At 44.7% G+C, this 17115-nt stretch overlaps 1 protein-coding gene across 1 annotated transcript in view; it reads right to left on the bottom strand.

Annotated features, from left to right (window-relative positions):
• The window catches only part of LOC139277139 (FERM domain-containing protein 4B-like), a 419374-nt gene that overhangs the window by 111105 nt on the left and 291154 nt on the right, over window positions 1–17115 (bottom strand). The window contains 2 exon segments of the mRNA XM_070895191.1: window positions 7076–7098; window positions 7418–7474. Of these exon segments, the coding sequence (XP_070751292.1) occupies window positions 7076–7098; window positions 7418–7474 (80 nt within the window).

Here is a 17115-nt window from a genome sequence, read left to right as displayed (position 1 = left end):
CCATGAACTCATTGAATGGCGGTGCAGGCTAGAAGGGCTGAATGGCCTGCTCCTGCACCTATTTTCTATGTTTCTATGTTTGCCACTTATCTGAATGTTGTCCAGGTCTTGCTGCATGTGGGCATGGACTGCTCCATTTTCTGAGGAATTGCGAATGGCACTGAACACTGTGCAATCATCAGCGAACATCCCCATTTCTAACCTTATGATGGAGGGAAGGTCATTGATGAAGCAGCTGAGGATGGTTGGGTCTAGGACACTGCCCTGAGGAACTCCTGCAGCGATGTCCTGGAGCCAGGATGATTGACTTCCAACAACCACAACCATCTTCCTTTGTGCTAGGTGTGACTCCAGTCAGTAGAGAGACCGCCCCCTCCCCGATTCGCATTGACTTCAATTTTACTAGGGCTCCTTGATGCCACATTTGGTCAAATACTGCCTCGATGTCGAGGGCAGTCACTCTCACCTCACCTCTGGAATTTAGCTCTTTTGCCCACGTTTGGACCAAGACTGTAATGAGGTCTGGAGCCGAGTGGTCCCGGCAGAACCCAAACTGAGCATCGGTGAGCAGGTTATTGGTGAGTAAGTGACACTTGATAGCACTGTCAACGACACCTTCCATCACTTTGCTGCAGATTGAGAGTAGACTGATGGGGCGGTAATTGGCCGGATTGGATTTGTCTTACTTTGTGGTCAGGACATACCTGGGCAGTTTTCCACATTGTCTGGTAGATGCCAGTGTTTAGCTAAGCTGTCCCAGTACAGCTACGAGGCGCAGCTAGTTGTGGAGCACAAGACTTCAGCCGACAGCCGGGACATTGTCGGGGCCCATAGCATTTGCTCTATTCAGTGCGCTCAGCCGCTTCCCGATTTCACGTGGAGTGAATCGAATTGGTTGAAGACTGGCATCTGTGATGGTGGGGACCTCAGGAGTAGGCCGATATGGATTATCCACTTGAAGATGGTTGCAAACGCTTCAGCCTAGTCTTTTGCACTTGCACGCTGGGCTCCGCCATCATTGAGGATGGATATATTCATGGAGCCTTCTCCTTCTGTTAGTTGTTTAGTGGTCCACCATCATTCACGACTGGATGTGGCAGGACTGCATAGCTTTAATCTGATTCGCTCATGGTGGGATCGCTTAGCCCTGTCTGTAGCATGCTGCTTCCGTTGCTTATCATGCATGTAGTCCTGTGTTGCAGCTTCCCCAGTTTGCCACCTCATTTTTAGGTATGCCTGGTGTTGCTCCTGGCATGCTCTTCTGCACTCCTCATTGAACCAGGGTTAGGCCCATGGCTTGATGGTAATGGTAGAGTGAGGGATATGCCAGGCCATGAGGTTACAGATTGTGGTGGAATACAGTTCTGCTGCTGCTGATGGCCCACAGCGCTTCATAGATGCCCAGATTTGAGATGCTAGACCGGTTCTGAATCTATCCCATTTAGCACAGTGGTAGTGCCACACAACATGATGGAGGGGGGTCTTCAGCGTGAAGACGCATTATACAAAAAGGTACGACTCCCCTTCCCCCTCCTACTTTGGTGAAGTGAACACAATGGTCATTGTTACCAATATGTATAAATGTGCATGACCATAGCCGTAAAAATTGGCAGCCAAATGGCTTGTCTCTAAAATGTAGCTCCGCACCAGAAGAGGCGAGGGCCCAGGGGCAGCACGGGCCAGCCCACACTGCGATATGTGTGCGCACTAGGTCCGTGCAGCAGAGCAGGTCTCCAGTCGTCTTGGTTAACCCTTGCCACTGGACCAAGACCTAGCTCTGTCAAGCCCGTGTGGTGGCTGGTGTGCAAAATCCACGCACAGGCATCTTCCACCCTTCAGGATGTCGTTCGGTCCTTCATTGAAACACCTGTGAACTCATCCCTTTTCGGCATGGAAGCAAGTCATCCTTGCTTCGAGGGACTGCCTATGATGATGACGACTATACTATAGGCTCTGGCTACCAAAAGTCGAGGCTTAGGGACCCTAGGGACCCATCCTCAAGCATTTGCAGGGCTACCTCTAGAGTTTAACCTTTAAACCAACACAGCCTCCAGCACAGAGCACAGTCTTTCCACTGGTTGCTCAACCAGGACCGTCCCACCAGATGGAGGTGCAGAACTTTAACAACAACAGCTGCTTGCCTTCGCAACATAATCATAGCAGGTGTGGGATATTAGATATATGAACATGCATTCTTGATCCCGTTCACTTCTTCCAGAAGCGATCACCTATTTTTCAGATTTTCCTCAGTCATACAACAGATATCCGCCTTCATTGCAGTGGAAGAATCTACCCAGGACACTTTGCAACATCTTGATGGTCCAGATGCATACCAGACTTACTGGTCAATGAAAAATAATGAAGTATCTTTCAGCGTCCATTATAGTGGCAATCAGCAACTTTGGACATGAAGTCAGGAGTATTAACCCATATTTCGCAGAATTATCCAACACACTTTCACCACTAATTTCATTCTTAAAAGTTTTTCTTTTACATTAGGTACAGGGCAACACACTTTAGGAAGGACGTGAAGGCTTTGAAGAGGGTACAGAAGAAATTTACTAGAATGGTTCTAGGGATGATGGATTACAGTTACGGGGATAGACTGGAGAAGCCAGGGTTGTTTCCCTTAGAGCAGAGAATACCAAGAGGAGATTTGAGAGAGTTTAGATAGAGCACATAAAAAGAAATGGTTTCCAATGACTGTAGAGTCGATAATCTGAGGGCACAGATTTAAGGTGATTGGGAAAAGAGGTGGCAGGAGAAAAACCTTTTTTACGCAACGAGTGGTTAGGATTTGGAAAGCACTGCTCGATAGGGTGGTGAAAACAGATTTAATAGCAGCCTGCACAAGGGAATTTAATAAATACGTGGAGAAAACATTTCAGGGATATGGGAAAAGAGCTGGGGAGTGGGACTCACTGGATCGCTCTTCGAAAGAGCCGGTGCAGACTTGATGGGCCGAATGGCCTCCTTCGGTGCGGTATATTCTATGATTCTATGGGTGCAGTGATGCAATTGAAAAGGTAAAGACTAGTTCAGACTTCAGGAAGTTGGCATCATGTTGATGCACATTTCTTAATGATGATCCAATAAAAATGAATGCAATTATATCATTCATTAGTTGCCAGGAAAGGTAGCAGATGATTATTACAAAATCATAGATGATTTACTCCATGCTCATTGGGATGATGTATGTCTGCATTACTTTTAATCCAGGAAGCCCAAAACCAATGAGTTTCTCCTCTACATACAAACGATGTTGATGCTGAGTGCGTAAATTTTACAACAAATTTGTCAATGATATCATATTCTCTTTGGCACCAAGCTAAAACCAGACGTATAGATTAAAATGGATGAATACACAGGTGTTGAAATTTGTGCCAGCAGCAAGGGAAAATCTAATACCGCTGACAATGTGCACCCGTCACACCACTAATAAAGCATCAACAGAACACTTCCCACATTAAATGGTGATACAGGTTGAGCGACCGAGGCCGTTCCAAAATCCAGAAATATCCGGAACGTCTTTGCCTGGGCCGAGGTTGGTGGGGTCGGTCAGCCAAGGTAAGGGGCAAGGTCGGCCCACCGAGGTAAAGGGAAGAGGGAGGAGCTGAGGCCGGGGCGAGCTCGGGCCACTGTAGATGAAGTCGCAGCGAAGTCAGGCCGCCAAGGGCCAGGGGGAGGTCAGGCTGCTGAGGTTGGGTCGGCGAGACTGGGGTAGTCCGGATTTCAGAACAATTTCCGGTTTCCGGACGACCCCGCCACGGATCGGCCCGGTGTCCGGATTCCAGAACATTCCGAATTTTGGAACTGCGGATTTCGGACGCTCAACCTGTAATAGTGCACATTACCTGCTGTGCTGTCGGTTTTTTTTTATTTGAAATGTAATAGATGTTGAAAAATAGATCAGAAACCTGCCTATGTTTTCTAAGTGCACAAAGAGAAGCCTCATTCTCTTTAGTCCCTCTCACGACAACATGTCACTACTCATTCAAGAGTTTGGTTAAACAAGCTTCTCTCAAGTTGCTGCTACTAATGACACGGGGTATGCTTACACTCCAATTTCTCTCCCCCTTGGTAAGTGAAAATACCAAGACTTCACTTTTTTGCCTCCTCCAAGTAGTGTAGTTGGATCGAACACTTGGAGAAACCACAGATACGCATCATGAACCTACTACATTCCAGTTCTGCTCCAGACATGTCATTTTATCATTGGTGAATTTAGGGCCAGAGAGAGGGGGAAATGAGGGTGAAGGGGGGGGGGGGGGTGGTGGCCGGGGGAACCATCAGTGCAATTTATTTCACACTCAGTTTTTTAGTTATAGGAGAACCCTGTCCACCACAATTCAGCCGACAAGGGAAAATAAACCTCAGTTTTTTTTTAAGCATAAGGTCAGCATATTCATAAAAAGAAAGAGTTCTGTCAACTAGGTAACATTGTTTCGGCTTTTCATTTAACATACATGAAACTAGACCACACACAAACAGAAACATGATATTTATGATTGCATCATGGATCATAAATTTTTGCAGTTTTAAAGATAACAAAAAGCATTATTAAAATATTTCAAATACATGTTTGTCTTATCCAAGCCCACTGCTATAGATCAGACTATAAAATGTGCTGTCTAGGCAGTCTAAGAGGTAATTTTTAAATGGATGGTTTTATTTTTTCAGAGTGTACTCAACTACTTTGTGATGATAAACTTTGCAAATACTTGTCTGTCAGCAATGATAAGCTAACTTGTGTTGTGTTCGGTTATGCTACAACTGAGATTACTTTTTCCTCAGACAAATTCACAAAATCCCGTGTGTCAGCTATTGTACAAAGAGAAAACAGGCTCCTTTCTAGTTATTTTTTAAACCATCCAAGTACATTTGCAGATTAACATATTCCAGAATCCAATAGAGTCGAGCTCCTTTATAATTTTATTGTGCTTTGAATATTACATAACTGCAGATATGGGGCACATTTTAATGGCTCTTTTACTAATTGAAAAGAAAATCTTGAAAGACTTACATTTATATAGCATCTTTCACAACTTCAGGACATCTTAAAGCGCTTTACAGCGAATGATGTTCCTCTGAAATGCAGTCACTGTCGTAATGTAGGATACGCGGCAGCCAATTTGCACACAGCAAGCTCCCACAAACAACAACGTGATAATGACCAGATAATCTGTTTTAGTGATGGTGATCAAAAGATAAATATTTGCAAGGGCACTGAGGATAACTCCTCTCTTCTTTGAAATAGTGCCACAGGACCTTTTATGTCCACCCAAGAGAATTTAACATCTCATCCAAAAGTCAGCACTTCCAACTCTGCTGCACTCCCTCAGCATCCGGGAGGGTGCTGAGCATCTCAAGTCTCATCGCCAAGAGCATGCAGAAATCAAGTGCAGGCAGCGGAAAGAGCGTGCGGCAAATCTGTCTCACCCTCCCTTATCCTCAATGACTATCTGTCCCACCTGTGACAGGGACTGTGGCTCTCATATTGGACTGTTCAACCACCTAAGGACTCATTTTAAGAGTGGAAGCAAGTCTTCCTCGATTCTGAGGGACGGTCTGATGATGACAACTTCCTCAATACTGCACTGGACTGTCAGCCTAAATTTTTGTGCTCAAGTCTCTGGAGTGGCATTTGAACCCATAACCTTCTGACTCAGGCAAGAATGCTACCAACTGAGCCACGACTGACACAAGTTAGGTCACTTAAAACAAGAGTTCAAATAATGTCAATTCTCAATAACGACCTAACTTTTTGAACTTTGTCCTGATTCATTTCAAGTTTAGACAAAACTTAAATATCACAACTTCAAATCGTATTAGGAATTCAATTTCCCAATAGCTTTGAGTAACTCAAATTTTCAAAACAGCTCTTGTGAGCACTACTCTGCTATGTATACACTCCATTTATAACCACTCCCCATTACAAACAGGGTGTGACAATCTTTTTGTATTGGCAAAGACTATTATAAAGACAATTAGTTATTTTCAAATAATATATGATGTTTAAGTAATTTGATTTCAAAAGTCCAGAAGATCATGCAAGGGCAAGAGAGAACTATAGTGGTGACATAATTATTTACTATAAGGCAGAATCTTTTGGCATTAAATTCAAAATATTTTGGGAAGCCAAAAAAGTCACTGGTTTAACAGACTTCTTTTCAACAGACACTGATTCAAACGAGTTAATCTAATGCATATAATCTAATGTCAGTTGTTTTCCTCACCGAAAGCTTTAGACACTTAGAATCAGCAATAACTATACAATTATGGTTTTAAAACAAAAAACTATCATTCTGTAGGATTTATTTCAAGGCTAAATTTGCCAACATTTTGTAGTAGGCAGCTTTAACGAGCAGTTCCAAGTCACACACCAGACTCCCAGTAACCGTGAGGTCAAGTGTATGAAGGGTGAGGCCCCAGCAGGGCAGCTGAGAGAGAAAGCTGCACATTGAGCTTAAACACCAAGCAGCTGATAAATCTGATCGGCTTGCTGCATACATTACCCTTCTGAGGTTGTATTGTTATAGGTCTGACAAAAAGGAAGCTGGCTGACTCGATGACAATCTCACATTGCTTCCGTCTACATTAACTTGGGGGGGGGGGAAATCTGCTGACTCTCACATCAATACTACACAATGATAAAAGTGGCAGTGGGGCAGAAATCACACACAAAATCTTCTACATGCTAAATGGAGCTTTAAAAGAAAACCACATTTGTACACTAATCATTAGGATTTCATAAACTTATTTTTGACAGCACATTGAATGCAAAAGACGGAAGGGTTCATTTCTTAACTGCTGTATATACACTAATCAGCTTTTCATTTCATAAACTTATTTTTGACAGCACATCGAATGCAACAGAAGGGTTTATTTCTGACCTGCTGTACGCACACTAATCAGCTTTTAATTGCATAAACTTATTTTTGACAGCACATTGAATGCAATAGATAGGAAGGGTTTATTTCTTACCTGCTGTATATACACTAATCAGCTATACATTGCATAAACTTATTTTTGATAGCACATTGAATGCAATAGATGGGAAGGGCTCATTTCTTACCTGCTGTAATCTCCCTTTGTTTCCTGGGGAAATTGGAAAGGAAACGATATAGAGTCATTCAATATTTCGAACAGATGAACAAAAAAAAATAGGCGAAACAATTCACAAGTGCAGAGTCCCTCGGAGATTAATGCAGTGCTCTGTACGCAAAATGCAAAAAGAGCAGGCTGAGAGAGAGCGAGAGAGGTTGCACGACACACATCGGAAGGCAAACCCCCGGACCCACAGGGGTCCGGGGCTGTTTGCCGGAGCAGTAGCGCAGCGCACTCGCTGGCTCAACGCGGCAAGTTTCGGCGTCCAAGGGGCGTAAAAAAAACAAACCCACCAGGAACTTGCTCTCACCTGCAGTCCGTGCGCGGCCAACTCAAACACCGTCTCGCTGTCCACCTCAATGTCGCCCTGTGTGGAGAGAGGGAGAGAAAAAGAGAGATACATCAAGCAGGAGCTGGGCTCTGGCGGACACGCCCCTCCAGGGCTGGGCCATACCATTCCGGGCCCGGGGGGGGGGGGTTGATGGTCACAACTCATTCACACCAACAACCTTTCCAACCCGCCACCGCACATTTACTCAATGCACTCCAAAATATGTATAGAAAACACACATGCTGCCGTCAGTCAACACCACAGAACCCCCCCCCCCCCCCAACCAGGGGTCTGGTTAATCGTGGGGGTGTGGCCAGTGCACCCCTTGCGCGGCTTTGGTTGAGTCTGACGGGCCAGGTTGGGTCAGTCTGGCTCAGGGAGGTTGAGAGCAAGTCAAACATAGAAACATAGAAAATAGGTGCAGGAGTAGGCCATTCGGTCCTTCGAGCCTGCACCACCATTCAATAAGATCATGGCTGATCATTCACCTCGGTACCCCTTTCCTGCTTTCTCCCCATACCCCTTGATCCCTTTAGCCGTAAGGGCCATATCTAACTCATTCTTGAATATATCCAATGAACTGGCCTCAACACCTCTCTGCGGTAAAGAATTCCACAGGTTAACAACTCTCCGAGTGAAGAACTTTCTCCTCATCTCGGTCCTAAATGGCTTACCCCTTATCGTTAGACTGTGACCCCAGGTTCTGGACTTCCGAGCAAGTCAACTGGCTGTAGCATCGTCATCATAGGCAGTCCCTCGGAATCGAGGAAGACTTGCTTCCACTCCTGAAGTGAGTCCTTAGGTGACTGAACGTTCCAATATGAGAGCCACAGTCCCTGTCACAGGTGGGACAGATAGTCGTTGAGGAAAAGGGTGGGTGGGACAGGTTTGCCGCATGCACTTTCTGCTGTCTGCGCTTGGTTTCTGCACGCTCTCGGCGATGAGACTCGAGGTGCTCAGTGCCCTCTTGGATGCACTACCTCCACTTAGGGCGGACTTTGGCCAGGGACTCCCAAGTGTCAGTGGGAATGTTGCACTTTATCAAGGAGGCTTTGAGGGTGTCCTTGCAGCATTTCCGCTGCCCACCTTTGGCTCGTTTGCTGTGAGGGAGCTCCGAGTAGAGCACTTGCTTTGGGAGTCTCGTGTCTGGCATGCAGACTATGTGGCCTGCCCAGCAGAGCTGATCGAGTGTGGTCAGTGCTTCAATGCTGGGGATGTTAGTCTGAATGAGGACGCTGACGTTGCTGCGCCTGTCCTCCCAGAGGATTTGTGGGATCTTGTGGAGACATCGTTGGTGATATTTCTCCAGCAACTTGAGGTGTCTACTATACATGGTCCATGTCTCTGAGCCATACAGGAGGGCGGGTATTACTACAGCCCTGTAGGCCATGAGCTTGGTGGCAGTTTTGAGGGCCTGGTCTTCAAACACTTTTTTACTCAGGTGGCCAAAGGCTGCACTGGCGCACTGGAGGCGGTGTTGGATCTCGTTGTCAATGCCTGCTCTTGTTGATAGGAGGCTCCCGAGATATGGGAAGTGGTCCACGGTGCAGCGTTATTACATTGACTGTGTAAGTTAGCAATGTGCAAACCTCACTGGCAGTTCAGTTCGTGAATGTGCAAACCTCCAAAGCTCATCCGGGAGAAAAGTGCAACTTTTTTCTGTGTGTTTGCATAAGTTGAGTTGTAGTGACTCCCGAAGCAAGCGCTCTACTCGGAACTCCTTCGCGGCAAACAAGCCAAAGATGTGCAAGGACACCTTCAAAGCCTCCCTGATAAAGTGCAACATCCCCACTGACACATGGGAGTCCCTGGCCAAAGACCGCCCCAAGTGGAGGAAGTGCATCCGGGAGGGCGCTGAGCACCTCGAGTCTCATCGCCGAGAGCATGCAGAAATCAAGTGCAGGCAGTGGAAAGAGCGTGCGGCAAACCTGTCCCACCCTCCCTTACCCTCAATGACTGTCTGTCCCACCTGTGACAGGGACTGTGGTTCTCGTATTGGACTGTTCAGCCACCTAAGGACTCATTTTAAGAGTGGAAGGAAGTCTTCCTCGATTCCGAGGGACTGCCTATGATGATGATGAGTTATAGAAGTATATCGACTTATTCGCCTTGTATGAAGAAGGAAGAGTTACATTTCAGGGCAAGCAAGCCTCCCGTCATATCATAAACATTCGGATATATTGGTTCCAAAGTCAAGCCTGCCAGTAATAAAAACCGATTTAAAGGAGCTGTATATATTTATTTGATTCAATCATTATAGGTTAATACTTCCTCATAGTTTAATTATGGTCTTAAGGTGGGTGATGCATCATTTTGGAATATCAGTGAATTGCATATAATGGTTGGGTGTGTTCTTCCACCTGAGGAATTCCCTGATTTTGTCTGTCTCATTGTCTGTCTGTCAGGGTATTGGTGAGGCCACACCTGGAATACTGCGTTCAGTTTTGGTTTCCATATTTATGAAAGGATATACTTGCTTTGGAGGCAGTTCAGAGAAGGTTCACTAGGTTGATTCCGGGGATGAGGTGGTTGACTTATGAGGAAAGGTTGAGTAGGTTGGGCCTCTACTCATTGGAGTTCAGAAGAATGAGAGGTGATTTATCAAAACGTATAAGATTATGAGGGGGCTTGACAAGGTGGATGCAGAAAGGATGTTTCCACTGGTGGGGGAGACTAGAACTAGAGGGCATAATCTTAGAATAAGGGGCTGCCCATTTAAAACAGAGATGAGGAGAAATTTCTTCTCTCAGAGAGTTGTAAATCTATGGAATTCACTGCCTCAGAGAGCTGTAGAAGCTGTGACATTGAATATATTTAAGACAGAAAAATAGACAGTTTCTTAAAGGATAAGGGGTTATGGAGAGCGGGCAGGGAAGTGGAACTGAGTTCATGATCGGATCAGCCATGATCGTATTAAATGGCGGAGCAGGCTTGAGGGGCCGTATGGCCGACTCCTGCTCCTATTTCTTATGTTCTTATGTTGGGGATGCATTACCTTAAGGAGCGGCATCCCAAGGTCATGCTCATTTGCTAAGTGGCTGCATTTCGAATAGTATTGGCAGCATTCAGGCAGCAGCATACCGTTTCAGCTTTCAGCTTTGCATGGTTTCAACCTCAACAAAAATAATGTATGATTTTAAAAAAATGGAAATAAACAGGAAAAAAAAGATTTCATTTACTCAGTTTTGCTTCTGCATTCTGTTTTTCCAGGTTAAGCTCAGTATCCAATGTGATAGTGAATCCATTGCAATCATGCTGTGACAGGAAAATAGGGACAGGCTGCAGGGTGGGAGCACGCAGCTGCAACTGCTCAGCGGCCCACATTTTAAATAGTCCTCGAGCAGTAGGGGTGCTTCTTTTATATTATTTTTTTTAATTGGCTGATTGTTAATGCCACAATTCCAGTATTGTTCTATGAGCAGCGATACCAATTAAGGAAGACCGCAGCTCCAAAGGAAGAGGCGTGCCTTCAGTGACCATTTAAAAAAAAATTGAAGGATAGAAATTACCGTTGGTAATCTCATTTTAAATGGGTTAATAACTCCCTTTCAATTGAAGAGAGAAATTTGATAGAAGTACATTAAGCATTCATACTGTAACCAAAGAACGTTGAGTATTCTTACAGCAATATCAGTTATTTTGAGTCTAAATTTGCTGTGTGCAAAGGGGTTATGATGTTTGCATATTTAAATATCAGATGTGGAGCTCTATGAGACAATCTGAGGACGTGAAAAACATTATATAAATGCAAGTTGTTTTAAAGATGTTGTGAAGAAATTTTTTTTGCTGAAAACTGTTTTTATTAGTGTACATCAACATAAATAACATGTTAGTAATTAAAATATGCAGAAAGATAAAGAAATATGCTGATGTTCCAGATCCCCAATATCCAATCACAGACTGCCCTAGAGTGTGGGATCTTGGATTAAAAAATGCATGCAGTACAGGTTCAGTAGGAGCTCTGAGGATTTGAACTCAACTGATGTATTCATAGGGATTTTTAATATCTTTTGTCATGTATCCACGAGTTTTATTTCAAGTTGACTTTAGTTGAAATATTGTGTGTTAATGACATGATCAAGGGGACCAGGATGGGAGGGTTTTTTGAGCCAGACAGTGTGAGGGAGTTGAATTTTCATCCCACTAATGCTGTGCAGTTTAGTAACTTCCAGATACCAAATATGTCATCAGCAATTGCTTTTAAAACCAAAATATTCAAAGCACAGGGTGTGCAATTATATTGTGATTCTTTATGTTTTCTTAAACTAAATATTTATGATGAGATCCCTATAATGATTGCAGTAGAGATTTCTTTGGACAGTAAAGAAAAACATTTTTGCTAACTAAGTTAGTCAAGGTTATTTTCCTTTTGTTGACAGTAGGCTGATTTCACTTGTGATTACATATTTGCTATGATTTATATTCTTATAAAAAACAAGGGGGCTGAAGTTGCCCCATTTTTGTGCCCTGTTAGTGCTGCCGGAAGATGCTAATGGGGCACAATTGCCTTTTCGCCCAGGAGCTGGTTGCGTCTGGGGTAAAATTGCCCCCAAGATCAAATTGAAGTTAGCGCCCCATCCCGCGATTTGCACCCCGGGCTGGCACGCACCCAGCATGCCATTGACCTCTTTGCACCCCGTGGTGGAAATTGCCCTGTGGGACGTGAGGCAGGCGCGGGCAAATCGTAATAGTAGCCTCGTGGGGCAGTGATTTCTGGCCAGGGCGTCCCTTAAAGGTGAGGCCGTGTGCACTCGGGCAGCCATGTTTTTTTGTTGGCCAGAAAATGGCGGCACTCGTCTCGACTGGGCCGCCATCATGCATTCCGGACTTCGTCTTTGGGTGCCGGGCCGCTGGCCCGTCCGAGATTGTCCCTGATGGCCCAATAGTCCCTCCCCTTTAACTGAAGGGGAGGGGCATTGCGGTGCATCAGCACTACCGCATAGCACTCACCTCTTCAGCGCCGCGCTGACCTGGCGGCTCGGGAGCACCCCTGCAATGAGACAGCGCTCCACCTCATTTGAGGGGTGCAAAGGGCAATTCCACGCCGGGGGCGGGACCTCCCGCCCGGGGGCGATAACTGACCCGGGCCTGGGAGGTTACCACCCCCGGACTGGGCGTGGGGCAATTTCGACCCCAAGATATTCATAGGTCTGTCACAAAGAGACCAAAGACGCTACATCATTAGAATCAGAAAAGAAAAATAGCAGCATGACAAGAGAATGCAAACCAAAATAAAACCTTGTCTGAGAATTGTTTTATCCGGGTGTCTCCAGAGTTAGCAGCTTCAAAACAACAATGCAATTGTTTGGCTCTGGTTTTGAAAAAGCTAAGAATGAAGTTGAAAAAAACATAGGAGTATTATTGGACTTGGTGCTTAAAATATCCGACCAGTGCAGAACAGCAATCAACAAAGCCAAGAAAATATTGAACTGCATAGCCAAAACAGTAGAATACAAGTCAGAGGAAGTCACGATGAAACTGTACAGTGCTCTGGTCAACCAAGTACTCTGTCCAATAGTGGTCACTGAGACAAGGGAAACATTCAAACACTGAGACAGTGCAGAGCAGAGCCACAGGCTGATCCTTAGTCTTGGAGCTCGAAGTTATGAGGAATGACTGGAGAAACTTGGACGCATGTCTGAGAGGTGTACCTATGGAGGTATACAAAATTATAAACAGTGTGGAAAAGGTAAAACTGGTAAATTACTTAAAAATGTGAGAGTAGAGCAAGAGGTCACAGGTTTTAACTAGTGAAAGGCAAATTTTGGACTGATATCAGGAAGATCTTCACACAGAGTGATTAACACACAGAATGGTAGTGCAGTGGAAGTGAAATGGCTGGAACCATTTAAGAGCCAGTGGATGCTGCAATGGGTCTTGCTAGCTTGAAGAGTTGAATGGCCTCCCTGATCCGCACTTCATCATCATCATAGGCAGTCCCTCGGAATCGAGGAAGACTTGCTTCCACTCTAAGAATGAGTCCTTAGGTGGTTGAACAGTCCAATATGAGAACCACAATCCCTGTCACAGGTGGGACAGATAGTCGTTGAGGGAAAGGGTGGGTGGGACTGGTTTGCCGCCTGCTCTTTCCGCTGCCTGCGTTTGATTTCTGCATGCTCTCGCCGATGAGACTCGAGGTGTTCAGTGCCCTCCTGGATGCACTTATTCCACTTAGGGCGGTCTTTGCCAAGGGTGTCAGTGGGGATGTTGCACTTTATCAGGGAGGCTTTGAGGGTGCCCTTGTAACGTTTCCTCTGCCCACCTTTGGCTTGTTTGCCGTGAAGGAGTTCCGAGTAGAGCGTTTGCTTTGGGAGTCTCGTATCTGGCATGCGGACAGTGTGGCCTGCCCAGCGGAGCTGATCAAGTGTGGTCAGTGCTTCAATGCTGGGGATGTTGGCCTGGTCGAGGATGCTAATGTTGGTGCGTCTGTCCTCCCAGGGGATTTGTAGGATCTTGCGGAGACATCGTTGGTGGTATTTCTCCAGCGACTTATCTTGTGATCAGCTGCCAGTTTTTTCTGGATGGAAATTGGCTGACTACTCAGCTTGCTTTATTGCAAGCAATGCAGTTTTCCTATAGCCAGCCTATGTGGTCCTTCCTAGCCATCAGAAAAGTCAGGCAGCCAAGAATGAGGTCACAAGTCTTGATATTCATGCAGCTGTATGTAAGTAATTGTTTCTGCTGCCACTACTGTGGAATCTGCCCTGCAGTAACATAGAACAGTGGAAGCGCGCCGTGATCCAAACCATAAGCATCTCTAAGCCCTTAAGCAATATTGCTTTTTGGCCAATCCACCAGCAGATGGATTTCAACAGGTACAGGAAAGGACCTACTCACTCTTTAATTTACCTCTCTCTCTCAGTTGACCAAGTGAAGACTTGCAAAACTTTTCCTCCAATGGAAGTCAAATGTTCAGTTTATCAACTGCTTTCCTTGTTTGAAACTGGCTATAAACCAGTTCACGAGCAGTAACTAAATTTCATACACCTCACAAAGCTTCACGAATAACACATGCAGCAGATGTGTCTGTTAAAATACATACTTCATGTGGATATTCTGTGTTTAGATTCCAAGAAGTAGTGGGCCTAATGCATCTCAGACAAGCATGTAAATTATAATCACCTTAAACATGAAACATTTCCTGTCTGTGTGTATATATAGTATAAATAATATTAAAACTCTAAAACAGCAATTTTCAATATTTGCTACATTTATTGCAGTGATAAACTTGTCAATCTAAAAGAAGCAAAACTGATGTTTTATACATAACATTTTCTTTTGACAAGGTCCCACATGTCAGGCTATCTATATTAATGACTTGGATGATGGGGCTGAGTGTAATGTTGCCAAGTTTGCTGATGATACAAAGATGGGTGGGAAAAAAATTGTGAGGAGGACACAAAAAAATCTGCAAAGGGATATAGGCAGGCTAAGTGAGTGGGCAAAAATTTGGCAGATGGAGTATAATGTGGGAAAATGTGAAGTTATCCACTTTGGCAGAAATAATAGAAAAGCAAATTATAATTTAAATGGAGAAAAATTGTAAAGTGCTGCAGTACAGAGGGACCTGGGGGTCCTTGTGCATTAAACACAAAAGGTACAGCAGGTAATCAGGAAGGCAAATGGAATGTTGGCCTTTATTGCAAGGGGGATAGAGTATAAAAGCAGAGAAGTCCTGCGACAACTGTACAGGGTATTGATGAGGCCACACCTGAAATACTGCTTACAGTTTTGGTCTCCGTATTTAAGGAAGGATATACTTGCTTTGGAGGCTGTTCAGAGAAGGTTCACTAGGTTGATTCCGGGATGAGGAGGTTGACTTATGAGGATAGGTTGAGTAGGTTGGGCCTATACACATTGGAGTTCAAAAGAATGAGAGATGATCTTATTGAAACATATAAGATAATGAGGGGGCTTGACAAGGTGGATGCAGAGAGTATATTTCCACTCATAGGGGAAATTAAAACTAGGGGACATTGGGCTCAATTTTCCCCTAAGCATTTTTTTAATTGTACTTGAAGAGTTACGCCCGATTTTTTTGGGCCGAAATACGCCCCCCAAAAAGATTCTAAGTTTCCCCGTTGGATTTGTTCATTTTGGCGTGGCCTAACCCGACCTTTAGTTTTGGGGGTGGAGCCTTGATCTGCACCAAAAAGATTGGGCTGCCGTGGTAACCAGGGACACAATGCGAGCTGAAGCATACAGCCAGCTCCCAACACATTAAAAGAATCTCTCTTTTCTCTTCTCTCTCTTTCTCTCTCTCTACTGGACATCCTTCCTGTGTGTGTGAACCGGACAGCCTTTGGGCGGGGTTGGAGGTGAGTTGCTGCTTTGTGTTTTTCAATTCTTTTAGTGTATCCGGGCAGCTGCTGCGCCGATTTCCTTAACTTTGGGGAAGGTTTTTCTGCAGAGGCCACATAAGCTGGTCTAACCACAACTGGAGTAACTCTCAGTTGGCCAAATTTCCCTAAATGGCCAGAATTGGCATGGGTGGCAGGTTACACCCGCTTTGGTTGAAAAAAAAAACTGACATAAAAAAATCATAACTAACTGAGTTACGCTGGTGCAAATTGATTGGGGAAACTGTGGTTTTTCAACTTAGGCCAAAAAGAGCAACCTGCTCCAAAAAAGCGACGCAAATCACTGGGGAAAATTGAGCCCATAGTCTTAGAATAAGGGGCCGCCCATTAAAAACTGAGATGAGGAGAAATTTCTTCTCTCAGAGGGTTGTAAATCTGTGGAATTCTCTGCCCCAGAGAGCTGTGGAGGCTGGGCCATTGAATATATTTAAGGCAGAGATAGACAGATTTTTGAGCGATAAGGGAGTAAAAGGGAAGTGGAGCTGAGTCCATGATCAGATCAGCCATTGAATGGCCTACTCGTGCTGCTATGTAGGCTGATCAAAAAAGTAAAAGCCCATGGGATCCAAGGGAGAGTAGCAAATTGGATCCAGGGCAGGAAGCAAAGGGTAATGATTGAAGGTGTTTTTGTGACTGGAAGGCTATTTCCAGTGGGATTCCACAGGGCTCAGTACTCAGTCCCTCACTTTTTGTAGCATATATTAATGATTTAGACTTAAATGTATGGGCATGATAAAGAAATTTGCAGATGATACAAAAATTGGCCGTGTGGTTGACAATTAGGAGGAAGGCTCTAGTCTGCAGGAAGATATCAGTGAATTGGTCAGTTGGGCAGAAAAGTGATAAATGGAATTCAATCCGGAAAAGTGTGAGGTAATGCTTTTGGGGAGGAGCAACAAGGCAAGGGAATACACAATAAATAGGAGGATACTGAGAGGTGTGGAAAAACAGAGGGACCTTAGAGTGTATGTCCACAGATCCTTAAAGATAGCAGGACAGGTCGATAAAGTAGTTAAAAAGGCATATGGAATGCTTTCCTTTATTAGCCGAGGCATAGAATACAAGAGCAGGGAAGTTATGCTAGAAATGTATACAACACTAGTTAGGCCACAGCTGGAGTACTGCGTACAGTTCTGGTCACCATTACAGGAAGGATGTGATTGCACTAGAGAGGATGTAGAGGAGATTTACGAGGATGTTGCCAGGACTGGAGAATTTTAGCTATGAGGAAAGATTGGATAGGCTGGGTTTGTTTTCTTTGGGACAGAGGAGTCTTAGGGGAGATTTAATTGAGATGTATAAAATGATAAGGGGGCT

This window comes from Pristiophorus japonicus, chromosome 12 (assembly GCF_044704955.1).
Source record: "Pristiophorus japonicus isolate sPriJap1 chromosome 12, sPriJap1.hap1, whole genome shotgun sequence".
NCBI classification, from domain to species: domain Eukaryota; kingdom Metazoa; phylum Chordata; class Chondrichthyes; family Pristiophoridae; genus Pristiophorus; species Pristiophorus japonicus.
The sequence above is the reverse complement of the archived record's forward strand: the minus strand, read 5'-3'. Positions and strand labels throughout refer to the sequence as shown.